At 41.7% G+C, this 26507-nt stretch overlaps 1 protein-coding gene across 1 annotated transcript in view; it reads left to right on the top strand.

Moving 5' to 3' along the window:
• Positions 1 to 1469: 1469 nt before the first annotated feature.
• adamtsl4 (ADAMTS-like 4) overlaps positions 1470 to 26507 on the top strand; it is a 43945-nt gene continuing 18907 nt past the window's right edge. Inside the window, exons 1-5 of the mRNA XM_015045657.1 lie at positions 1470 to 1850; positions 4523 to 4589; positions 8201 to 8772; positions 10659 to 11325; positions 25095 to 25197. Of these exons, the coding sequence (XP_014901143.1) occupies positions 1828 to 1850; positions 4523 to 4589; positions 8201 to 8772; positions 10659 to 11325; positions 25095 to 25197 (1432 nt within the window). The 5' untranslated portion in view covers positions 1470 to 1827. The remainder of the gene's footprint in view (positions 1851 to 4522; positions 4590 to 8200; positions 8773 to 10658; positions 11326 to 25094; positions 25198 to 26507) is intronic.

Below are 26507 nucleotides of genomic sequence, written 5' to 3'. Positions count from 1 at the left end.
TTAAAGAGCAAAGAAAGGAAAAAAAAACAACAACACGCAAGCTAATTTGTATCTTGTAAAAATTCTTTCTGCTGAGCCAACAGATATACAGTATTTCATTCATTTGCTGTAAAATAAAAATGACGAGGACTCGTGTATCTGATGATGTTCGGCTCGGTGAACTTGTCCCAAAGAGAGACTTGGCTGCAGCTGCTGCCAGAATATTGTTTGTTTCTGGCGGAAAGTGGATCGTTCCTCCTGATCGGCGTGACGACGATGACGGACTGTGTAACAAGAAAGCAGCTGTGAGAGTTAGAAAGCATAATTCAGAAACAACGTGGCATACATTTTTTCAAAACTTTACAGATTTATGTTTAACTGCAGTCAGTTTTGTCATGTTTATTTTTAGTTTGTATTAATTAATCATCCCAATGTTCATTATTATTATTATTACAGAGCTTCTTGTTGGCTCCCTGATTCCAAAATGCTCTACTTTCTACCTAATCCTGATCCCAGTAATCATCTCCTCTGTCTCCTTTTTCAGTCACTCCTTAATCTTCCTTAATCCTTACAGAAGCAAAGCACCCCACACCATGCTGCCACCACCGCCGTGTCCCATCATGAGGATAGAATGAAATAAGTAGTTTTCCACTACACAAAGTCTTTTCTAGCTCATTTAACCTGAACTCCTTCTTTAACATGTCTGTTGTTTTTGTTTGTTTTTTTTACTTGTCTTGTGGCAAGCTGTCTGTTGTCATGGTGACAGATTCCCCTGTTACCTTGACAACAGGCCTGCCTGCTTCTCTGACTTATTCTCTCATTTCCCAACCTTGAAGTTTGGGTCCATGGCTGTATTTTGGTAGTTTTGCAGCTGCGACAAACTTTTCACATTTTTAGATGATGAATTGAACCGAGCCCCAATGTAACACTACTTTAAACTTTTCCACAAGTTTACCCTTCACCTTCATGATGATTTTTGTTCACTACTGTTTTCTAACAAAACTCTCAGGCTTTCACAATACTCCATTTACTAATTTTATTTAGACATATCATATTAAAGGGAGCTGAATGCCAATGCACTCTGCACTTTTCAGATTTCTATTTGTAAAAAAAAAATAGACGGGATTCCAATTAAACTGTCCTTGTTTGATAGTTTTACTATTTTCTCCAATGTTTATTCAATAAAAGCGTCAATAAATACCAATAAATTTGAAATTACAGTTACCATCTCTAGTTAAGAGATACAAATCACACTTCTTCACTTGACTGGTGTCCTAAAGAAACACATTACAAACGGAAAGGTATTTGTGTTAGGACTATGATTGCTGCAACACACAGTCATACAGTTACTAAAAAAAAAAAAAGAAAAGAAAAAAGTTATCACGTGTATCCTTATAACAAATGATCGTGATAAAACTTTTAAAATCATATCGCCCACCCCTAAGTCCAAGAGGTATGAATACTTTTGCAAGGCGTTGCGTGGTCACTCTGTCAAGACCCAGTTTGAGTGAGTGTGTGGAAGTGGGAGAGAGTGCAAGGAGAGTTGTGTAATCTGTCCAAGCGTCACTTTTATAATAAGGATCCGCAAAAAAGTTGTCGATTGAACTGGATCAGCAGAGAGAGAGAGAGAGAGAGAGAGAGAGAGAGAGAGAGAGAGAGAGAGAGCTCAACCCTTCCCACTCGGTAGAAATCACGGGGAGTGACTATGACAGAGAGAAGGGGACAGAAAGTCTGAGAGCAGAAGAAACCCTGACTGGAACTTCATCACATGTCCTCCAGGACCGAACCGGACCTTTAATCTGGACACCCAGTCGATAACCTGTGGGTCAGAAGAGAGACCGCTGGAGTATGCAGTTCGGCTCCCTGTTCAGGTAAAACTTGGACTTCTCCAGCTGCTGCTGCTGCTGCTGCTCACTCCGACACATGTTTGCATCCTTTAAAGCTGATCGTGGTGAAGGTGTTTTCAAAACTTTTATATTCTGGCTTTTGGTTTTACGCACGACGCCTACGTGTTGCGCACAGGGCGCAGAGTCGCGTAGGTCTTTACCCACAGGCGCGTACTTTTTTAGGCAGGAGCTCCCTGTTTCTCCTCAGGGCGGATTTTTTTTTTGTCCTGAGGTTTCCCCCTGATGTAAATCTCTCTCTCTCTCTTTTTCTCTCTCTCTCTGCTCGGGGTTTATTCTACAATGTGCCACTGTAGCGGCCGTGCGGGGAAACGTGGAGCCCGGTAGGGGGTCGTTACTTCGGCCTGAGCGGCTCTGTTGTGTGGCTGCCGGGCTCAGTGCGGGACCTCAGTGTGAGGTTTTTTTTTTTTTTTTTCCGGGGGTAATTGTGTGGTGTGGGGAAGTTTCCAGAGACCGCGGCGGTGCACCACAGTGGGAAGAAAGGACCGATTACTTTGCCTACATGTGGCTTGCGGACTGCTGATTGCGGCCATGGTTCGGCTCTCCCTCGCTTGGTGAGCGCTGCAGCGTCTATCTAAACCCAGTTGTTTGGGGTTCATTCTCTGACTACCGTCCAGTTCCTCTGGCTGCACTGCACTTGTCTCGATGTTTTGGAGCTTGTTAAATCATTATAGGTTGCCTTCTAACTGAAACAAGTGCATGTATATGACATTGTCCTACTTTTATAGCAAAATTAAAACCCTAAAAGCTGTTTTTGTCACTCATAATCCGACATTTGAGCCCATATGAAGTTGCAGTGCCTTGGAAAAGTATTCATAACTCCAGTAGAAATGTAGCAGCTCTGCAAAGGCATCGCTAGCAAAGTTATAGAGAAATCAGGGTTTGTTTATGAAACAATATCCCTGAGCTTTGAACAGCTGATGTAATCACCATTCCCATTGTGAGACAAGGTGGTGGCAGTATCATCCTGTGAGGATGTTTTTCTTCAGCAGGTCAGGGTGGCTGAGTTACAGATGGAGCTAAATACAGAAAAATCCTGGGAGGAATAAAACCTGTGAGAGGCTGAAAAAGACTTACAACATTATTCAAGTATCAGAGTGGCCCAGTCAAAGCCCAGACATAAATCTAATTGAGAATCTGTGGCAAGACTTGCTCAAATATGATGTCTGTGTCTAATGATACAAAAATTAGAAGCAGAACATTCAAGTGTAAACATACCCAGACATGGCCTTCCACCTAAACTGACAGGCTGGTAAGGAGAGAAGTAGAGATCCGCAACTCCATCCTGGAGGAGCTGCAGAGATCCACAGCTCAGGTGGGAGAGTCTGTTAGTAAAGCAATGATCAGTCCCTCCAGAAAGTTACGTGATCACAACTATAAATGCAATTTTCCCCTCATCATTCACAAGTTTTGCACGGACTTCCAGTTTTCTCCAGTCATCGCAGCTTTTCTGCAAATTTGACGAAACAACCTAACATTTTCTGTATTTCTTTCTTTTCTGACTAATCACTGCAGCCCAGTTAAATCTTGACCAGTTGCCTTAATTCAGCTTTCTGTTTCACATTTTTGTTGTTTTGCAAAAAACATTTTGAGATATGCTGCACGATTTGTGTGTTTTTCTTCTGCACTTTGACGTCTCCTCACAACATGAGTTTATTTGTGTTATGGCTGCTCTTTCAAGGAGGTATTTAAAAGTGTTATTTACACTTTAGATATTAACTGTTGAAATCCTCATTTTAGGACGGTTATGTGCAGCTGTGTAAACTTTTTTGCAATACCATCTTATTGCAAAAATAAACCAGAAACATTTATAAACCACAATCTTTTGAAAAAGATGCTGCAAAATCTGTAATTTTAGGCCGCAACAATCACAAGTCCAGTTTGCAATTTGCCATGAGCCTTTTGAACCTAAATGCAAACTCTTGTGTTTACATGGTGAAGCATGGTGATGGTGGCATCATGGTGCGGAGTGTGCTTTCCTTCGGCAGGAACAGGGAGGCTTGTTTGAGTTTCTTCCCCTTCACTAATACGATCTACTTCATGTTGATCTGTCACAAGGGATGAGGATACTTTTGCAAGGCGCTGTAATCCTCCAGAAAGATTAAAAACCTTACTGCTCAAGATGAATTTTACAGACTGATTGCACCACTGAGCTATGAGTGTGGTTGCTGAGAGTGTGTGTGTGTGTGTGCGTGTGTGTGTGTTAAACCACATCCTCAGGGTGTGTGCAGTCCCTGGGAGAGGCATTCCAAAGAAAAACTTGCTTGCTGTTTAAACTCCGTTTGTTTATTAACGCCTCCTTGGATTTCCCAGATTGATGTGGGGATGTCTGCCCGTGAACTTCCAGAGGGGAAAACAGAAACTCTTGTCCACTGCTCTCCCAGCCCTCTCGCCACCTGGAGAGGGAAACAAAGTGGCATAATTGGTTTCACACAGTAAACACAGGTCACTGGAACATGCGATAGGGCGTTCAGTCTACACAAACGTGCTGAATAAAGAAAGCTACTGTGGGCTTCACCGTGATTTCACGTTTATGTCATGGAACGACTCTGGGCCTCATGAAGGTCCTTATTCAGCCTGCTGTTGTTTTAAATCCTCTGCATGTCTGCCTCGTCTCTCACCCTCTCTTTCTCCCCCAGGCTCTGCGTGCTGTGGGGCTTTGTGGTGGTCACGACCTCACTGACCATCAGTTCTGCCAAGAGGAAGGTGAGTCATTAGATCATCCAGTCGGGTCAGCAAAAAGAAGAAAAAAAAAAAAGAAAAAAGAAAAAGCTTTGTCACAACAGTGGGGTGAAAAGGGGACAGGAGTCAAAGGACAGGTTCGGACTTTTCCAGTGGGTTTAAAGTATAATTCCAAAAACACTGAGAAAACAAGAGTATAATATTAAAAACTGTAACCAATAAGGCTTTATTTTCAGTAATCTAGCGCCTTTAAATGCACGTCTTTATAGGTTATGGTGACTTTAGGAGGATATTGTGACACACAGAGAGAGTTTCAAGGTAAAATGAACATTTAAAGTAATTTGAGCTGTTAGGGAAGCCATAGAAACTGTAAAATGTGAGTTGTAACTGGATTTGGGGAGCATGCAAACTCCAGCCCGCCTGGCTTTGAGTCAGAGTGACCATCCTGTTCATTCATAAGTTTTCTCTGCATAAATGACTTCCCTCTACACACCCAGCTTTATTCCTTCATAATAATAGTCGTTTGAATATCTAAGTAGCACTTTCAGTGCTTCGCAAAATTATTTTTACCCCTTCAATGTTTCTGTTACTTTAAATCCACAATCCAAAACATTTTTTTATTGGAATTTTTTTATGCGCAGAAAGCAGTGCATAATTGAGAGTGGATAGAAACGGGTACATTGTGTCTTTTTCTCTGCAATTAAAAGTGTTGTGTTGATTTGCAAATGAGGTCAATATGCCTTCACCAGAGCCTGGAACCGTTGCTCTTTCTTCTTTGGAAAACATCTCAAACTGACTGGACAGTGAGCACCAGTGATTAGAGTTGGTTCTTTACTTTGACTGGGCCATAAATATGCTTTGGTCTAAACCGAAGCGTATCTCTGTATGCCTGTACGTCCAAGGGTGTTGTCCCGCTGGAAGGAGAAACAAAAGTTTCAGTTTTGGTTTTATTTGAACAGAGCGCCTTCTTCCATAAATTTACTGCAAACAAGACTGATCCATGTGGATTAGATGATTTGTTAATGGATTGAGCAATGCTCTAGACTCTTTAGTTGCTCCGACCATTAGTTGTGCTGCTTTTCATGTATGTGTATCAAAATAAAAGTCAATGTCACACTTTTTTAGATTTTTATTTGTAAAGAAAATGTAAAAACCAAATCTCATTTTTTTTTTTTTTTCTACTTTATAATCATTCAATGTTGTTTTGGTCTGTCACGATAAAGTTTGTGGTTGTAATATAACAGATATTGTGAAAGTCCAAAAGGTTTTAACAGTTTTGTAACGTATATATTTTAGTTGTTTTATTTATTTTTTCCTTGTGACAAGCTGAGTAAATGAAAATATTAATTTAAAGAGTTACCATTTGCTTCCCTGTAATCGATGGTGCATAAATGAACTGAACTGAAACAAATTAAACCTGAATTAAATTTCCACCTTTTATTAAAGCAGCATTTGTACACATTGGATAGACAGAAGAACTCTTTTTAAACTTATTATCCCATTTAAGGCCAATTTAAAGGTTTTTCACCAATATCTGCACAGATTTCCAGTTTCAACTTTGCTTAGTCTCCCTCCACCAGATCACTGCACACCTGCAGCCAGATCTGTAAAGTCAAAATTACATTTTCTCAACCGAAAAGAAGAAAGTCGGGAGGTTTTTAATGCACCAGACTCCATCAGGTCTGCCTGTACAGTGCGGCAGGAGTTCAGCCAGTAGCTCCAGGGGTCAGCGGTGGCTGCTGCAAGGGTCACTGCTCGCGGCTCATTAATACTTCCAGTTATGTGGCAGCTGTGTGTTTGATGGCACTCATTAACGACAGAGCAGCAACACAGCAAGCCCACCTCCGTCGCCCTTTCTCCTTGCTTTTCTCCCAGCCTCCCACCGTTTCCACCCCAGACTGGCGACAGAAACTCTTATTAATGTGGTGGGAAGGACATTTTTGGCGCTTACACCTGTCCCCCACTCAGCCGCCCGCAAACGTTTAAGCGCCGCATGTTTACCTGCATGTTTCCGCCCCGCGTACACGCGCACTTTTAAGCACTTGTAAATAAAAGGCGGAGGGGAGCGGGGCGCAGATTTACGTCTTGGTGCCTGCTGCTCAATGGCAACTTTTGTTCGGCTCGCGTGTTTGCCTCGCTGCCAACCAGGCCAGCAGCTCAGTTATGAAATGAGAGGAGAAACATTTATCTACAGCCACAGAGGAGGACATCAAAACCGCCAGCTGGCTCGCACATACAGGCACTCATACTTACATGTACACAAACACAGCGCCGGGTCGGCCGTGGTCAGCCGTGGTCCTGCTGGTCCTGCTGTGGGTGACTTTAGTGAACACAAACTGCTGCAGATTTATCCGACGGCTCTTAAACTGCTGCTGGCAGGTGGCTGAGACGCTTTTAAGCCCAAGTGATGAAGAGTTCAGGATTTACAGTTTGGACTCAGAGGGAGGAAAATCTTGGGACTGTGGATCATCGGTAAACTTTGAAGAGGTTTTTTTTTGTTTTTTTTTTACCGCTTTTAAGGATTGGGGATTATTTCCTCTTAAATAGTGCCAAAGTTTTCTGTAAATGTAGTTAAATTAATGTATGAGGAACGGGTTTGGACTACAACAAATGTTTTATGTGTAATATTTGAATAATATTTGAATATAAATTCATACCACACTCTTCAGATTTTGATAAACAATAAAAAAAAGAATGCATTATTTTACCTTTCGCAGTGATTTGACATTTCATGTTGGCTTATTACTTAAAAAAAATCCTGGTAAAATATGTTTAACCTTCTTTTTAAGTTCCTTTTATGTTTAAGCTGCACCACAAGAAGACGTGAATAAGTACAAATTTGTATCTTGACGTCACACTTTTGTGAAATTTTGTAACTGACAGCCATCTTGGCAGGCAGTTGCTATGGAGTTGCTATGACAACAACAGAGTTACAGGCTTAGACCTAGATCTTGCCTCGTTGCTAAGTTATAAACAATTTACAGTACCACTATTACTTGATTACAAATTTTGAGTAGTTTACAAACTTCCGTGTAATACTAAGATAAATATCAGTGAGATTTACTGAAGTACTTACTGCCGAACTCGCAAAATTGGCTTAACTAATGTAGCTTTTATCTGTAAGCTAAGATGGACGTTTAGCCTACGTTACTTACTCTGCCAGTTACCAGAACCTTGCTATTCACACAAAACGTTTGTACATCTTTTACAAAGCCATTTAAACACCGACTGCATGAGTCAAAAGATTTCACACAGTAAAGCTCGTCTGCTCACTAGTCACTTTAAGGTATGAGGCGGCTTGTTTGACATATTCTTCCGAGTCGATCCCGACAGCAGCGATTTTCTTCATGTACCTTTCACATTGGTCAAGAGTGTCCACATATTTCCGTTTTGTTGGTCTGGAAGCCGCTATGCGATGCGCATCCACTTGCCTACTAAGATGGCGCGGATCACGTCTGGTTCAGACTTGTGGGAACTATTAAATATTCCTGCACAGTATTGCTTTCTGAATTCACCATAAAGTCACGAGATTCAGTAGATGTGATACATGACTGAAAGGTCGAGCAGATTTAACCGTTTGTAAGCTGTAAGACATTCATCGAAATTTGATGTTTCGTTGTGTTTTCGTCTCTCAGGGGGCAGGTCGACGGTCCAGGCAGGTTTTTGAGGCGGAGCCAGTTGACGGCGTGTGGTCTGTGTGGGGGGAGTGGTCAGAATGCTCTCAAACCTGTGGAGTGGGTGTGTCTCACCGGACCAGGAAGTGCTTACCCCCTCCTCCACGTCCGCAGACCGCTCCTCTCTCCTTCGCTCCACCAAACTGGGCGGGTTATTATCCCGGGAGTGACAGAGAACCTGCTATATCACCTGGAAACCCGTACTATCCCTCTCGTTACCCCGGGCAACACCCGTCTTATCACTCCCCATCAGTCTCCAGGAGTCATAACCCTGGATTGCCGCTATATAGAAACACAGGAGGAGAAGGGCCTCCCGTTCAAAGCAATCAGTCGCCACCCCTTTATCATCCTGAAGTGTCCCCCTCTGGTCAAGAGTCTGCTTACCGACCCCCCTATCACATGAACTCACAGCGGTACAACCAGCAGCCCGCACGCGCATTCAGGAGGCCGACCAATCCGGGAGCAGCGAGGGCCGGCGGAGGCGGGAACAGGCGCTCCATCCCCACCAGTCGGGAAGGTTTGCCTTCGAGGAGGTGAGTGAGACCAGAGATTTGAAATAATCCAACATTCCTGAAAGCTGTGATTCTCTTTTGCTTTTCTTTTTTTTCTCCACTACTTGTGACCTAACTCACCATTACTGATTAGTGTGATGCCTGTAAGCAGAAATAAGGTCAAAGGGTGAAAAGAACGCCCTGGAGCAAATGAACTCTGGAACCTTTGACTGTTTTGCCGAATGAGATTTCAGCAGCTGAAAGACCTTTTATGCTTGTTTTCTGTGACAAACACAAGAAAAACGAAGCTTTGTTTCTCAAGTCTCATGTCAGGACTTTTTAAGATCAGGTGTTTAGTCACAAAATTAAAGTTGAGCTTAGAGCAATTTTGATTCAATATAGTTCAACCGATTAGCCTGAGAGTCATGATTTTGGACTGTAGAAGCCAGAGAAAACCCAAACATGCAAACTTTGTGAATCAAACCCACAACCTTCTTGCTGCAAGGCATCAGTACTAACCGCTGTTCCACCGTGCAGCCCTGTGTTTCAGTCATTCATTTAAAACTATGAAGCAGCTACAGCCTCATGAAAATCAGCAGTTCACTGTTGATGAGCAGGAAATCATTTTGAAAGACGGTTTGGGGTGTTACGTGGTAACTTGTTTTTTATTTGGTAGCTTTAAGTTAAATCAATGCTGAAGAAGTATTGAGGACTTGACTTTTTATTTTGTTTCCAATTAGACTTTTTTGTAGTCTTTGAAAGTGGCTTTGATCAAAATTACTTGAGGTTTTCTAAAGTTTTTTTTTAATGTTTGGGATTTGGGCTACATTTTTAACTCTTTTCCAGTCCAGCAGCTGATTATTTTTTGTTTGTTTAACCTCTTAACTTTGACCTATGAATATTTTAGGCATAAAAGATTTTTTTAAATCACTTTCTCTTCACTTTCCTAGTTTATTATTAACAAATACTGCTGCTTATGTTGTGATTAGTCAGTTATAGGAAAGGATAAAGAATACATGTTAATATAATTATAAGGTTTACTTAAGTTATCAGAATGAAACACATCCTTCCACAAAAAGATTATGCATTTAAAGTGTGTGTTTCTGTTCATTTTCACTTTTATGGTTAGAAGTTGTTAAGATTTCTGTATTCATAGATATTAATGGAAGAGTGGAAGGGAAAAGTGTGGTTGGAGAAGTTGAACAATTTTCATTCACTGTAAGCCAGAATTATTAAAAGTATTTGAAAAATATGTTTGAAATACATTAGCATGTCCTTTTTTTTTTTTTAAATCAGTGGTGATTTAAAAAATCACCACAGATTGCTAATTTAGTCTGTAAATTAGCAATCTATATATGTATATTCATAAAATACTCTGAAATAGACGTTTTCTATGGTAACCCTGAAACTTGCAGCAATAATCGTTCCGCTGGTTTAGAGGAAATCTTCTGTTTTCTTCAGAGATTCATGGAAAAAGACACTTGCACAAAAAGGAAGTGAGTTTTGCGTAGCTGGCTGTAGCAACAGTGGTTTGTTTGGGACAAACAGTAGCCGCCGCATTGTTCCCAGACAAAGAGAAGATTTGTATCTCATCACAAAATACAAGATCGAAGCGATCTGTGGGATTAATTTCCCAGGGTGCAGCACGTTGTTGGGGATGCACTGAGGTTTCGATTGTTTTTGCAGTGGAGGTTTTTGTAATGCAGGCTGGAGTTGTGCCCATGTCTGCCTCTGGTATCTGCACCGTAATTACATCATTAAATCTGGTTTTTATCATTTACACAGGCGCTGCATCGCTCTGATTTCTCACTACATCCCATTTTTGGCATGTTGTTTATATTCAGCTCATCCCATCTGACTTTGACTTCACAATTTCTTCCTGAATAAGCCCCTGGTGTGTTTTTCCACTTTGTAAATTTGTTTTGCAGGGCTTCCAGCGTCCGTCCGGGTCAGTTTGGGTACGGAAAGGTTCCCTTCTCCCTGCCCCTGCATCGAACCAACCGCCAAGCTCGGCACACTGCTAACGGCACCGACGAAGCCGCCGGGTTGACCGTCACTAGCGACGACACCCAGACAGAGGAGCAGGCAGGGAGGGAGGCAGACAGAGAGGCAGAGGCAGCAGAGGAGGAGAATGGAGACCAGAAGATCAGCGAAGCTCCTGAGGAGGAACCCATTCCAACAGGAAGACTACGCCAACACGCGGGCCGGACGTCCCACTCTGAGCACAGGAGGAACAGAGTCCCACCCCAACACTCCTTCTCGCGCTCCTCGTCCTCACCGGTCCTCATTAACCGCCAGCGTTTTGACTGGAACTCTGTCACCGCTCCTCCTCCTCCTCAGTCTCACCCTCGCTCTCCGGGCAGTTCTCCTCTTTTCACCTCTCCTCTCCACCGCCCCAACCTGGCTCACACGGAGAGGGGACCCCACCCAGGCTTCGGGCCCCAAGCCCCACCCACCGGCAGCGTCTTTCCCTTACAGCATCCGCATACGTCTTCCCACCTGGGAGCGGAGGCCGGCAGGCACGGAGGAGGCGGCGCTCCTCGGCTGCTCAGGTGCTCGGGGCCGGAGAAGGAGTACCGCAGGTGCTTCTCACAGGTAGGACTGCCTGATTCCTTACAGCTTAAGAAAAGAAACGCTTCTGTGATTTCCAATTCACAGTATTTTTTTTCCTTTGTTGAATAAATGTTCTCAAGCTAAATTATGGGCTTTTTCAAACATTTTAATACCAATGTTGCAATAAAAAAAAGATCATTTTTAAAAATATTTTCTTTACTCAGTTGCAGTTTTTGATTTGAGCTCTGCAGGCGGTTGCCCATGGTGGCATGGGCATCAGAAAGGGGGTCCAAAGAGCCAGATAACAGAATATAACTTACCTGCAATTCAGTTTATTTATATAGCCACAATTCAAAAGAATTGCTACTGATTCTTCTTATCAAATTGTACAGTACGCTCAATTAATTGTTCAAAGTAAACTAAAACATTTCTACTTAAGGAAACAGCAAACTGCATCGAAACATGTAGCGACAATCGCTTGCGTTGTGTCGTTGACTTTACAGCAGTCCCTCATACTGAGCATGAATGCAGCGACAGTGGAGGGAAAAAAACTCCCCTTTAACAGGAAGAACCCTCCAGCAGAACCAGAGTCGTACAAGCTGACACGACAGAAGCCATCTTTTCCAGCTGGGAAAAGCGTGATTAAGTTATTTACTTCTTGTTGAACTGCACTGCATATCAGCCTAAATCTCAGATAATTTATTGTATTTTAATTGGTTGGGGAGGCAGACAGAAGGAAATGTTCGCCCAGGTTGTCATTCATGTGAGAAACCCCACTGTGCCAAGAAATGTGAGGACACAAGATGGTAACCTCAGTCTGGATTATGAGTCCAAAACAGTGAGTCACTGATAAGGATCCAATTTCTCTGTTGTGCATGGGACTGAACTTCATTAACCTGGAGGATTTTCACAGATCTTCATACAGTTTGTTGTCTTTTTTACCATTTCTTAACCATATTTTATATGTAGTTTGTACAAAGGGCAGCGTTGTTCACAATGTAGGAAATAAATATGTATAATGTCTAGTTATCTTTGTGTCATTTCATATTTCTGCTTGTTTTTGGGCAGCTGCCTCGTGTTAGAAAAGACCACCAAGATGGAGTATAATATAGAATATGTTGAGACTTTTATTGTCCTAGAGAGTGGAAAAATGTGTGTTCGGTTCACACTAAGCAACCCATTTAGGACCTGAGCCAGGAAGAGAAGAAATATATCCTCTCTATTTGACATTTTTTGGGGCCCCCAAAAAGCTGTGGCACAGGTTCAGTACTGATTATTTACAGATGGAACAAGTGGGGTTTCAAAGGAAATCAACCCATAGAGAAAAAGGAAACAATAAGTTATGAGGAACAGTCATTTCTCAGACATCACAACTAGGACATTTTACATGTAAAACAAAATAACTGAGTGGATTTATTTTAGTACCGCGTGTTCTCCTAGCTGTATTTCAGAGGCACTTTCTTTGTTTACTGCACTGATTTGAAAGCTGGCTGCTGGTTTTCTGCTGATTACTCTGCATAACAGAGAGCAAATCAACTTTCCAACATTTCTCACTCCTTCTATTTCATAAAATGCAGTAAGTTGTTTATTCACGTTTTCTGAATCTCCATCCGACGGTGATTTTTGTTTTTCTTTTGACAATCTCTCACCTCGTCAAAATTGGAAGCAGATTTCTGTCTTTTGGTCTTTTAACTAATTTCTTTGTGTGTGAAATTGTCCAAATTGATGTTGGAACCAGCTGTTTCCAGCTGATTAGACGGGAATATATGAGGTGCTATAATCTAATAATGCAGCCTGTAAAAACAGACCAAAGTCATTCTACAGCTCCTGTTTTGTGCTACATGTGTTACTGGAGTGGAAGTCCATCCATCGATCTATCCATCCGTACCAGATGAAGTTTGTGTTGAGTGGTATCAGTTCCTTTCATCAAAGCTGTTTAAGATAAACTGATCCCTTTAAAGTTTCATGAGTTATAAATGCAGATAGTGAGACTAAAGACTTTCATTTTCAGCTAGTTCGCTTCCCAAAGTGGTTGAAAAAAACTGTTCACCTCCTTGCCTGTGGTGGCGCCGCACCAACAACCACTGAGGAAAACAACACATAAACCCCAGAAGAAAACACTGACTTCATTCTCAACAAAATGTAAACAAAAATGTAGTTGCCTCAGATTTTAGCGGTTCTAGGATTTCTTCTTTGGCCCTTGTAAAAGACCATGAGAAATTTCTCCCGTTAGCGCTAGACTCGCATGCTCGTTTTGGCTTTATTTATCCAGAATGCTTTGCGGTATAGTTCGCTTTCTGCTCTAAAACCAGAAAGCAAACTTGTATCCACATATGCATTCAAACCGCAGCAGGGTTCGCTTAAACCGAACCAAGACCGACGTTTGTAGGTGGACACAGTTCACATTTCTGGTCCACATCAGACTTATTCACATCTCCACAATCGGACCGAATTGTCTGCGCGAACAAACGATTAAAGTGTACTTAACGGGGCTGGTTTTGGATTTTTGAAGGTTGCCACTCTAAATAAATTGCGACTCTGTCTAATAAAGACTAATCTTCTGCATGATGGATGAGCAGGTATCCTACCAGGAAGAGTCACAGGGTCCATATCAGAGGGACAAAAATACCCAGAGCGACATGTGAGTGGGTTATTTTTTCCACTGGCTGCAGATCTGCTTTAAGTGAGAGCGCAAGGAGAGGAGATAACATTGGTTTTTAAACACACCGACACACTTTCACAATTTCTCTCTCATGCACCATATCTGCAGCTTTCCCTCATCAAGTGGAAGTAGATACTTGAAGTGGGAGCCAGCTTGGCACTTCAGAGCTCTTCGCTTTTCCCTACGAAGATAATTTGGCATCCGCTCTTGTCGTCATTTAAACCTGCTCTTGTTCTTTTGGCCTTTCTCTCTGCGTCCTGCCCTGGTCGTCTTGCTTGCCCCCACTTTAAGGTAGATTTAGTGTCTTGGCAGAGTGCGTCCCCCTGTGTGTGCCAGCAGGGCTAATAGAGGTCCTGTGACTGCCGATCCTGACTCATTGGGTTACATATTTACCCTACATTAGCCTCTGCCTTAGCTCCATCTACCCCTGCAGCACAAACTCTTGAGTTTTTATCTCTGTCAAATAGGTTTTAAGTGCTGATTGCAGGACTTCGCCCAGGCTTGTATGTGTTGAATGTCTGTGTGTATGTGTGAGTAATTTAGGGGGTGAGCTAGACCGAAAGTGACACATCCCTTTATCTGTTAGGTGTGTTTGTCATAACATGGCGCGCCTGAGGCCCAGCACAAGTGTTTTTTGTGCTGTTGCGTTGGGGAACTAAGAGAGGGACAGAGGAAATGAGAAGGGCAAAAGGTGAACATGTGTGTGTTTGAATGAGTCCGAGCGCAGGGTGGTGGAGGAAGTGGCGCAGTTAGGCTGCAGTGAAAGGGAGCTCTGTTTTTAGAAAAGCTGCCCTGGATCCGTTGCAGAATGGATGAAGGGATGAAGAAATGGAGCTGGGGGCTGGTCGGTATGAGTCCTTGGGAGTGTGCGCCTGGGCGAAGAAAAAGTATTTGGTGGGGATTTCATAAGTTACATTACGGATGGTTGGCGGTGGAATCAGACAGAGTGGGACGACGAGTTTGTTTTGATGAAAAGACGTGTGTGAAGAGCGAAACTAGAGAAGAAGTTATCCTGTCGGAGGAAGAAAAAGGTGGAACTTGAGAAGATTCTGTCTGGCATATTTAAAAGTGGAGACAGCAGCTTGAAGCCTTTCCTTTCTGGAGCCTTTCACACTGTGTGTTGGTGACTATACGAGCTCCTCCTCCTCCTCCCCAGAGTAAATATTTACTCAGAGTCAGTAACAGTAAATGCCTCTGCATGATCGAGCAAACGTTGCCTTCAGGATGACCTAATAAGACGGATACCATCAGGGGCAAACGTGTAACTTTAACCTGCACTACAAAGACATCCTGAAGGTTTACTGGGCTCACTTCTTCATCTTCACCTTATTTTAAGAATGGCAAGAAATTGGAGTGTTTTAGCAGATTTCAAGCAGAAAAATAAATGATGCCTTATTAGGACGATTCACCTGGTCTCTCGTCTCAGTTTTGCCTTTTGAAAGGTTATTTTACATACCCAGCTTTAGGCCTTTATCCTCTTTGTTCTCACAGCTGGTTTACTTCAAATTTAATGATTTAAGGACTGTGGGATTCTTGCTATATTTTCTGACCTATTAGCTAAACCAGCACAAGATGCCTCTTGTCTTCACAGAGGACTATGAGAAACTGCTACAGAGAATGGCAGATTTATCCACTCAAAGTGGATGTCAAAGCAAATGGAAATGACACGACATTACCAGTGATTCACAGTAAGAGAACTGACAGCCAGCCAAGAAACAAAACTGAAGTTATTGTTTTTGGACCAAAAGAGTCAGCACACATCTTTGGCTTCTACGTCTAGAAACGAGCGACCTGGCTGGGTGCAGTGACGGACTCGGACTTGAACCTCCAGACACACATAAAGACGATTACAAAGTCAGCCTTCTATCAGCTGAAGAAGAGAAAATGAAGTAAATCTGTTCAGTAATTTTAAAAATCCTCTTTTGGCCCAGCTGACTACAAAATATTTTTTCCTGAGTCTTCAGATTTGGAGGTCTTAAGTCCAACACTGTAAAACTTTTGAGCCACATTTAGTTATGGCTCTTTAACTCAAATAAATTTAGCAAGTTTTAGATTTTGAACCTAAATGTGAGAGTTTGTGAAAAATAAACTTTCAAAGATGGAGGATAATGTCCTGTTCACACTAAATGTTTTGGAGCAGAGTTCATTATGATGTTTAATAATATTCATTATCAGATCAGAAATTTAGTTCATGCAATTTGAAACAATAATTTAAGTAATTCTAAAGTATACTTATAAAATTAGGTGGTTATTTTAACTTGATAATGTGAGTGAAAATGAGGTAGGAGTGCAGTTTTTTTCTTGCATATTATGAAATGATTATTAAATTACGTTAAAACTCACAGTACAAGATTAATGAGTAACATCTCGTCTCGTGTTGTTAAATCAACTTCGTGAACTTTAATTTTTGAGTTAAAACCAAAACTATTTTCTTGTTGACTCAAACTGCATTATCAAGGCAGCAGGTGGACTTTTGTTTTCAAGTTAAACCACCTTCAAATGATTCAAATGGTTCTCTATTATATGGCAAAATCACAAGATTTTTTTCTGCATCAAATTAGGAAATGTGCATCAACTTGCTAAGTTATACTGTAATTTTCCTCTACTCATGTATTTTGAGTAGAGGAGAAACAGCAGAGTTGCCGTGTGCATGAATGGGGGCAAAAAATACACAAGCCTTCGGAGACATGCACAGAAAGCGGTGAAGGCTGCAGGGGGTAAACCTCAGATCTCGTTAAGTGAATGTTCTCTCGCCGTCATCTTGGCTTGAGCTGAACTCGACATGACACCGCCTGGAGGAAAACGAGGTTTTAATAAGGGGAAGGTGAGCATGCTCAGCTGTCATTGTGCTCTGGAAAGCAGCAAAGCAACTGTTTTAACTAAATTGGATTATTAAAAAACAATCCTGATAAATGCGATTGAAATCAAATTGATTTTCAGTTTTAGAAGAAATGTTAATATTTTAAAACTAAGAGGAGCCTAATGGCAGACATGATTACATAATTTGCGCTGAAGTATTCACACGCCTTTAACTTTTTCACCTTGTCTTGCTACAACCACAAATATAATTGATTTTTGTGGATTTTCTTTGATAAACCAACAACAAATAGTGAAGAATTATGAAGTGAAAGGAAAATACTTTTTTTCTTGTGGTTTCACCAAATAAAAATCAGAAAAATGTGTCGAATTTAAACTTATTTTGCCTTATTTACACTTGTACTCCAAAATAAAATTCAGTGCATAGACTCCGCTGCGTTGTCTTCCTAACTTTTCCCCCCCAAACCTTCACATTCAGAAAACTGCAACCAAGGAGCGATTAGAAGCAGACTGAAAACATTAACCATTAAATAATGATTTCCTGTTTAACTCATCTACTAATCTACTAATCTACTTTTGCTTCATTTCAAATCCATCTCCTCCCCTTTGATTTGTGGAGGCTGTTTTGGCTCTAAACGTCGAAAAAGGAAAACTGTAGGCGCTGTTTAGGTCGGATCATAACACAGAAACCAATTTCATGCTGATCGGTTTCTGTGCCAAGGGCTGGGAGCCTCAGAGGAGGTACACTGTTCATATCTTCTGTCTGTCTTGGGGATAGGATTACACAAATGAGCTTAAATCAGGGAAAATTCTGTGTAATTTGGGTCTGGATCTGGATCCCTAATCTTAAAATTGCAAAATAAAGCTCCGGGTTTACGGGAAACACAGCTCTTGGACTGCACCTATGCTTGTTTCTCTTTTGTCTTTAAAGCAGACAGGATTTCTGATCTCACCGTCTCAGTCGAGACCTGCAGAGTTTGTGTTGTAACCAAGTCGGGAGACACGCTTTGCGTGTCTTCAGGCCTCCTCAGTGAGAGTCAGGTGATCGCGCCTGATCGCAGTCTGTCATTAAACACAGGAAATGTGTGATTAGGACGACCAGGCACACTCCTCATAACCATCCATAATGTTGTTTTCTTCAGGTGACAAGCAGATGTGTTAGACTCAAACCGTACGCACTGATTTCAAAATTATTGCTGCTTTATTTGCTTTAGTGCTTTAACAAGCAGAGGTAGAGGCGCTTCTCTGAGAAAACCAGGTGCAGCTTGTTCGGCTCCTGTGCGCTTCAGTTTCCCACAAATATTTCTTTCACGCGTCTTGTCATCCGTTTGTGCCTGGTTTGTGTCGCCTCTCACCTGTTTTAAAGACCTTCCGCTTTATTTAGCTATTTAAGACCCAGTGCAACAAGAAAGTTAACCTAATTAGCTCCAAATTATATGTTTTTGTATTTATCACCTGAAATAAATTAAGCACAATTAAACAGATAAAACCTATTCAGTGACAGAGACTGGAGAGTCTATAAGATTAAAGAAATATTTATGGTTTTTGCTTCTTGTTCATTCAGAAAGATAAGATTGCTACAACTTTCACAGCTGTAAACATCAGCCTTATCTTTGAATGTCAACGAATGGAAACGAGTGCAAGGAGAGATTAATCTTGTTGATTTTCTCTTGACTGATGTGAAAATACTCCAGTGGGAGACAGTGGGAAATATATCTGCTTAATTTGTCAGCCGGGGTGGAGCTCCTGATCTGTCTCCCCATGTTGCTTCTCTGAGCTTCCCTGGGTTTAACATTTGGACCAGGAAGAAAGTTCTGGGATTAAAATCACTATTTTATCTCCCTGATGTATAATTTGTTGGGGTTTTGTTTTATAAATTATGCAGCTGATCGTATATCCTGGGAAGCTCTTTGGTCAGCTGCAAGCTCCTTGTGGTTTTTGCAGCGATAAACTAAATTAAGTAGAGATTGACTGATTTCAACATAGCACATATAATGCATATAAGTGAGCTTAACATTTATGCAAATAAGCTAAATTGATTAGGTGTTGAATATGCATCAACAGGCACAAGTGGTATTCATGCATGACCTTAGCTGCGTAAAGATAAATTTGTAACACTAGTCTTTCTTTTAGTAAGTCCCAACTTTCTTACAATATACCAGCTATACAAATTTGAAACAATGAGAAATGCTTTCAAGGTAAAGTCAAAATAAATATTTGAGGCGCCATTTTAACAGTTTTTCTTGTTGATACAAATAATTAAGACCAAAGTGTATCTGTTAGCAGAAACTAGGCAGAGCATGTTTTTACTAACTCTGTAATTATGAAGAGTTGCTAACCTGAAAAGTGTTTAAATCACATTGCGGTTTACTTAAATATTACGATAAAAATTTTTAGTTTTTCACTTTTCCTGCTTCCCGGTTATCACAATTTATTTAATCTCCTGTATTTCACCAATTTCTGATGTTTTTCTTTGGATTTTGTTATTCTCCGTATGGATTGGATCCCTCAGTTTGTTTGGATTTTAGGCACCAAGGAAAAAATAAGAAAACAAGTGAAACGAGAGAAAACTTCCACACATTTCACTGAAAATCAACATCTAACGCAGGAAAACTGGATTATTCCAAAGCTTTGGTTGGCCTTAGAGAAAAATGTAATCTAAGCAGCGACGGGACCAAATGTAGGACTTTTGTTGGTGATTAAAATCAGCATGCTTATCCAACATGTTTGTATTAAGCAGGAAAATATTTATACACATTTAATATGTGATTTTATTGCATTTTCACAGACTTCCTTCAGCATTTAATAAGTTCTAGTCTTTTTTCATCTCCTGTGAACAACAGTGACATTTCCTTCCACTTCCTTCCTCTTCTGATTGCTCACGTCGTTGATCGATGTGTCGTTTATCTTCTCAAGAAGTCCTGACATCCGTTCGGGTCGAGGCTGAAGGCTGGGTGGTTCCTCTGCAGATTACAGACACCGGGCCGCCGGTTCACGATTAGCCAGTCAGAATGTTAAAAACTGAATTTGTATTAAAATATCCTGGATTTTTATGCTTGCAGTCAGAGATTAGTGCTGTCGCCTGATGATTTATGACTCCAGGGACCTGCAGTCAGTTGTTTTGTCTGCAGAAATCCTTGAGGAATGATCAGCCAGCCTTAACCTGTATGTGGTGCCGAGGTGATGTAACCAGATGTGGACGGTTTCGGTTTGTGAAGAACCAAGCAGGGTAACAGCAGCGTGTCCCTGCTTTCCTTCAAAATATGTCACTCTGCTGTCTGTTTTTCTTTTTACTTGGTGTTTGCATTTCACGTCGGAGTGCTGTGTGTCGTCAGGAGCCTTTGTGTTTATATATGTGCTGCATGTGGGGATGTATTTGTGCACCCTAGGCCAGTTATCCCCACCCCCTCTGCTTCACAGGCTGGTGTACATTGCAGACTCCCCGCCAGTAAAATCCATCTTTAACGTTCACTCCATCACCAGCTGCTTTCACTTTCCTTTCACCTGCTCTCCGTTGCCCTAGACGTTCATTCATTCACCTTCGGTCGCCACAGAAACAGACAGTTTTACACTTTTTACCTCATCTCTTGTTACTTTTGATCTATTCTGCTCTGAGGCTATGAAATACGGCTCCTGTCTGCTTCTCCCTGCTTCCCAACTGAGCAGCTGATTTCTAGTGGTTTCTATTTGTCTAATTTTACCAGAAAACATTAATCAAACTGTCTTCTTGGCCCTTTATAGTATTTGTCTAACTTAAAATGGGAAACAGTCTTTGTCTGAGTAAGTTCAAACTTCCTGCTTCTCATAATTTTATTTGTTTGCGTTCTGCTAAGGCTCAATTTGTGATCTTTAAGTTTATTTGACAATAAACTCAGAGGGTTCTTATAAAGCTTTACCCCAATCAAACCCAATATTTCCAACTTAAGTCTGCTGGAGACTCACTAGAGTTAAACGTTGTGTCTGAGATGTTATTATCAGAGATTTATCTTGACATAAACTCCAACTGGGACAGATGTGGGGGAGGTGCAGCCTCCCTCTTCTGCATGTTGTGGATAGTTGAGGGGAAAAATAAAAGTAGGTCTTCCAAATCATTTTGTTGCCTCGGATATTGACGTAAAGCAAGATGCTCTGGTTGCACTTGCTGGTGCCATTAAAGGCAATTATATGTGCCTGATTCAAACTCAATCTCATGTTGTCCACTATCTTTTGCAAAAACACAAAATTTTACCAAGTTTTTTTGTTTAGTTTCTACTGTAAATATCTTAGGTCTGCCTTATTTCAAATGCACTGACTTAAAAGTACCTTTTCAGCAAGAATATAATAGCTTGTTTTAAGTCAATAACATTGATGAAAAAATACTAGTTATAAGTCTAATAATTTGTCAGTGAGTAAAACTAATATCTGTTTAAGTTTTGTCTTATTTCAAAAATACTAAAATACAGCTCTGGGAAAAATGAAGAGCCCGCTGCACTGAAAACCTCCTGGTTATTCCACCAAATATTGATTTCTGAACTCTTCCTGAGTTAAAACATTAACATTGTTGTTTCTAAATGAATATAAACTTGTTTTGAGGTCTGGAAGCTCTGCATCATTTTCATTATTTTGGCCATTTCTTTTTTTTCTGCAAATAAATGCTAAATATTTCCTTGAATTTCAAAGACATGTTGTCAGTAACTTGTTAGAATAAAATAACGATGTTCATTTTACTCAAATAAATACATATAAACAGTAAAATCAGGGAAAATCGTAATTTTAAGTGGTCTTTAATTTTTTTTTTCCAGAGCTGTATTTGCACTGGAAAGTAGAAAAAAAAATTCTTAGTAAGACTTTATGTCTTTGCCATGTTGACTAGACTTACATTTTTGCTTGGGTCCCTTCCACAAAACCGCACCACAATGTAAAAATAAATATAGCCAGCTTGTGGTCTAAGTGGTGTCTTAGAGAGGCGCTCCTGGGTAAATTAAAAAGGTACTTTGCTCATCAGTATGCAGGGAGAATCACTGTTTTCTGAGCATGCCCAAAACGTTTGTGGTGCATTGTGATGGTTCAGAGTGCAGCCAGGACTAGCAGCAATAGTATCTCATTTATTATTGAATGTTTGTGTACACCTTCACACATTGGTCCTCAAACAGTTTGAAACAGAAAGAAGGTGCTCCAAAAAACTTCTTGCAACACCTGACGGTGATGTTGGTCGCCGAGCAACTAAAATTAGCAATCATTCGTGTAGGGCCATGTTCAAGCTGCTTGTGCACACAGATATGCGTTGAGCTCCCCAAGCTAGAGACAAATGCAAACACCTCCAAATTGCTCAGATAAAGGAGGATTATGAAGGAAAAGCACAATCAGCAGATCATGTGGATTATTGTAAACCATAACAAAAGTGGTCACAGTCTTCGGAGCCTTGATGTGATCAACTCAAGTTACGAAAAAAGAAAGACTTTGAACTGGTTTTATTTTGGAAACAGTTTATGGATAATGGATGTGGGACCAAAACCTGAAGAAAGGTATTCAATACAAAATTCCTGCAGTGGAATATACTTTTTTTTTTCTTTTATGGATTTCTGTTCATAGGTTTGTGTCATACTCTCACTTTGACAAGCTTCAATAACTCTTTCTGAAGGGCTCAGAGGACCTTGTTCGGTGTGGCTATAAATCCAGGTCACTTTCTTTAACACTATGAACCGAAGCGTTTGCTTTGTGGAAGCGTTGCTCGCCTTGAGGGGCCCCGCTATCTGCCTCAGTAAGTACCTTTACCCTGCACCCCACTCCTCTCTGTCTGTTCATGCTCTCCTTAGCATAAATAAAGACCCCCCTCGCCCTTTACTCCCCTCATACATGTCTTTGCAATAACACAGATTCTCCTGCAGTACCATGACACTGAAGTGAGTCTGTTTTTACTCTCCCTTCACCGTCCCTCCTTCGTCCCTCCATACTCTCCATTAGCCTCCTGATGTTTTTGCACACCCTAAACTCTCTCTGGGTGGAGGGGGGGTGTCTATTCAAACTATTGCGCTTCTGTCATCATCTGCATGACTGCACACACTTGAGTCTTCTTGCATTCCTTCTTTTCTTTTACATTGATTCCATGCCTATTGTGGAGGCTGATTTTGGGGTTTTCAACACGCTGCAGCATTGCACAGCTGCACGCCTGTTTAAGGTTTTTGTTTCTTTATTGTGTTTGCTGCTGCAAGCACTCAAACTTGCCATGAGACGCCATCCAGCATTGAATGTGTCTCTGCGTGTTTATGTCCTGCAGAAATATTTATGAGCATCGCAAACCACGTTTACCGCCTGCACCATGGCAGATTTACACGATTCTTTGATTCATCAGGTCACATACGTGCGCTGACCCTGAAGGAGCCGGGTTCACTTGTGGCTTTAGCCAGACTCGCTGTGTTAACTGAGCTGTAACACATCTCCTGCACAGAAATCAGTTTATTTCTGCAGAATTAGGCTTTCGCAGACCTTTCTATGTAAAGTTTCAGGAGTTGACAGTATGAGACACATTAGCCACATGCATTCCTCCAGACAAACACTCCTGTGGGAGGGATGAATCCAGCGCGCCGAGTGTTAGCGAGTACACATTCTAGTGTTTTACCCACGAGAGTTTTTTTTTTGGCTACACTTTGTAGCTGGTTCACATGGGAACTGTGGACCCGCTTCGTCTGTGAATGATCATGTATGTAGAGACTCGATAATTCTCTTTCTCTTGTCCCTGCACAACGGAGAGCTTAGAAATTTCCAGCTGTTTGCGACAGCTGTGTGAGTTAAGAGGTGGGGGGGCGAGAAAAAAAAGGGAACAAATCAAAGACGGAGAGGGGTTAAACACAAGAAGATTTCATAGTTGACAGAGATTAGAGGTGCAGAGAAATCTGAGATGTTTGTGTGCGGTATGGCAATGCATGTGTGTCTGTGTTGAAGCCAACGGTTTTGGCTTCCCACGGTATTACCTGAATGTGCCTTCAGTGGTGAAATATTCAAAACTTTCGCTTAATACCACATCAAAGTAAGAAAGTTTCCTTGTACGCCTGGGCGATATGGTTGGAATAACATATCACGATATAAGCATTTCATATGTCGATATTTATCAGTATTTATTGATTAGTTTTTTCTTTTAAATATCTGAAATACTACCAAACTGGTGACGTGACTTTCCTATTTTATTCGCAGTTTCCTCTTGAGTTGTTGTGCCAATCTTTTCCATTCGCTCTGCCCTGATTTTTTATTAATTTTAAGCAGTTATGAAGCCCAGTGGTGAAACAGTACTCAACAGGTCGTTGCTAGGTAACCACAAGTCACTCAGCAAGTCGTTGCTAGGTAACCAGTGAGCGAGAGAGATAGGTAATGCCACTAGCCTTTCTTTACTGGCCGTGAGAGCTTGAAATTATTGAACTTTGTATCGGATGTACTTTCTATTTATATTGATTATGTGTCTATCAAATTATTGATTTATTACCCAGCCTTTTCTGCTTTGAAGAAAAATGTACGGCAGTTGTTCATGATAAATGTTCTAAGCTACCTTGTCTGGTTTGATGATTCGTTTTTTAAAGCCCCAGTGTATTCAGCGTCTCACTGGGCAGAAGAGGTTAAACCCAAATTACCATCATGGCGTCATCTTGGTGACGCACCATGTCCTGTTCTTGTGGCAAACAGTGATGTTTTCCTATTCCCCAATCAACTGACTGGGTTGTGTTGCGCCAGTGGCGCCGCTGTAGCCGTACCTTACTGTCGTCGTGTGGACCTACAGGAACGGTGCGGTATGGGTCCCTTTTACAAAGCAAACCAGCAAAGTAGCGTATGGAACCGCACCAGCCTGTGCCGTACCGCTAAGTGGAAACGAGGAATTACAGTCTGGCAGGATTCATGTCAGCCTAATTTTTCAGCTGTTGTTTATGAGCAGGTATCCTGAAACTCCACGGCTCCACGAGGACTTCTTGAACGAGCGCTGGTTCCTCATGCACACATGCGCGCACGCCTCTGCGCGCGCTCACACAGTCATTCACTCCCAGCAGATTTATGGGAGCAGCCGTTCCAAGAAAATCTATCACTTCCATATGTTGCGAATGCGCTCGCTGCTGGCCAAAGCAGCATGCAGGCTGCATGTGTGTAAAATCATGGAGTGTTTGTGCCTAGCTCCAAGGCCTCCGGTTAATTCTCCAGTTTCATTATTAGATGTTTTTTCCTTTGCCACTCGATCCGCTCCACCACGACTTCTCTGGAGACCAGTAGAGAAACGGTCCTTTTCTTTGGTAGCAACGCATACTGGTTCAGTGTGTGGCTCTAAGTTATTTGACTTCCCCCTCTTCTCTGTCTTTGTGTCTTGACCCTCCAGGTGTGCGGAGGAGGTGCGTTGGACTCCAGAGCTGAGCAGTGCACGGCCTTTAACAACCAGGAGTTCATGGGTCGCCTCTACAGCTGGGAGCCTTTCACTGAAGGTGAGCGCCGAGTTAACACACTCGCACAGTTGTTAAAGCGTTTCCTTGCTTTAATTCGGTAAGAGGTTTATAGGGAGAATTAACTGGCACCGCAAGGGAGAGAGTAAAATGTAAGCCTGAGCGGGTTCAAATTTCTCTCTAATGAATGTGAGTTGGAAGGCGTCCTCTCATGCCCAGCCCCTCCGGCATCCCCCACTTCTCCGCGCAGCATCGGCGGCAAAGGGAGTAGACAAGGAAAGCAAATGATTGGAGCTCGATTTTCTTCTGTGCTTTGCACAAAATACTTTGCTTCTTTTCTTTTTCCTTTTGTTTGTCCAACATCTCTCCCTCTCTGCCCGCGTCTCCTGCCAAACGTCTCCTCCCTGCTCTGACGGAGGACGCAGATTCCTGCAGCGTGAGATAAAGAGCACAAGAGCAGTGATGAGATGCGTGTGTCACACGACTAGTGGAAGCAGAATTGGGGCAACTTCAGAAGTTGCTCGGTTTTGGTTTTACAAGCAGCCCATTAAAAGAAGTACTGCCTGAACCTTTTGACGTTTGGTGACTTTGTAGCTGCAGACGGGGGTGATTTTAGGTGATAGACCAACACAAGATGCATTTTATTGTTTTTTTCCATGAAAATAGTCTCTCTAAAGTGTGGCACACATTTCTCTGCAGCACACTTTATCCTTATAACCCTAAAAAAGGTCAAGCAACTGGTTTGTCTCAGATGTTAAGCAGTTATTAAGTAGAGTTTTTTGTGTTAAATATCCAATATACTGCCAATCTAGTGACATGGCCATAAGAGGCACAGTGGCAAAACATGAATCTGCTCCCACATACTAAAGCCTACTGTGTGTATTCTGTGGACTGTGCAGTATCTGATCACTCTGTCCGACAACGGTTGATATTTTATAGTTAAGCCTACGTTTCTCATGTCAAATTCCCTTATTTCCCACATTCTGAATGGATACCAACAAGTTTGGTGAGCTGGTTGTCACAGAGAGCAGCAGACACGCTACACATCCTCAATGCGACTGGTTGAATCTCAGCATCATCATCTCGGTGTCTCATACAAAACACTGCCGAGCGGCTTCCTGTGCATCGCCAAATACGCCTTTCGTAAAAATTTTAATTTGTGTGGACGTGTCCGGGGAACCTCTGCATTACTTCAAAAAGTGAATTATGCACAAGTATGTTGGGTCAACCTGAAACTGCTGCTGTGCGCGTTACTCAACAGGTTGTTGCTAGGTAACATCCCCCAGAACGCTGTGCGGATCCGAATCAGAGTTCAGTTATTATTAATTATTCTATCAGTCGTATTTTCTATT

The sequence above is a fragment of the Poecilia latipinna genome, unplaced genomic scaffold, assembly GCF_001443285.1.
Source record: "Poecilia latipinna isolate Pla-1442-1.1 unplaced genomic scaffold, P_latipinna-1.0 Scaffold737, whole genome shotgun sequence".
Lineage (NCBI taxonomy): Eukaryota > Metazoa > Chordata > Actinopteri > Cyprinodontiformes > Poeciliidae > Poecilia > Poecilia latipinna.
The sequence above is the reverse complement of the archived record's forward strand: the minus strand, read 5'-3'. Positions and strand labels throughout refer to the sequence as shown.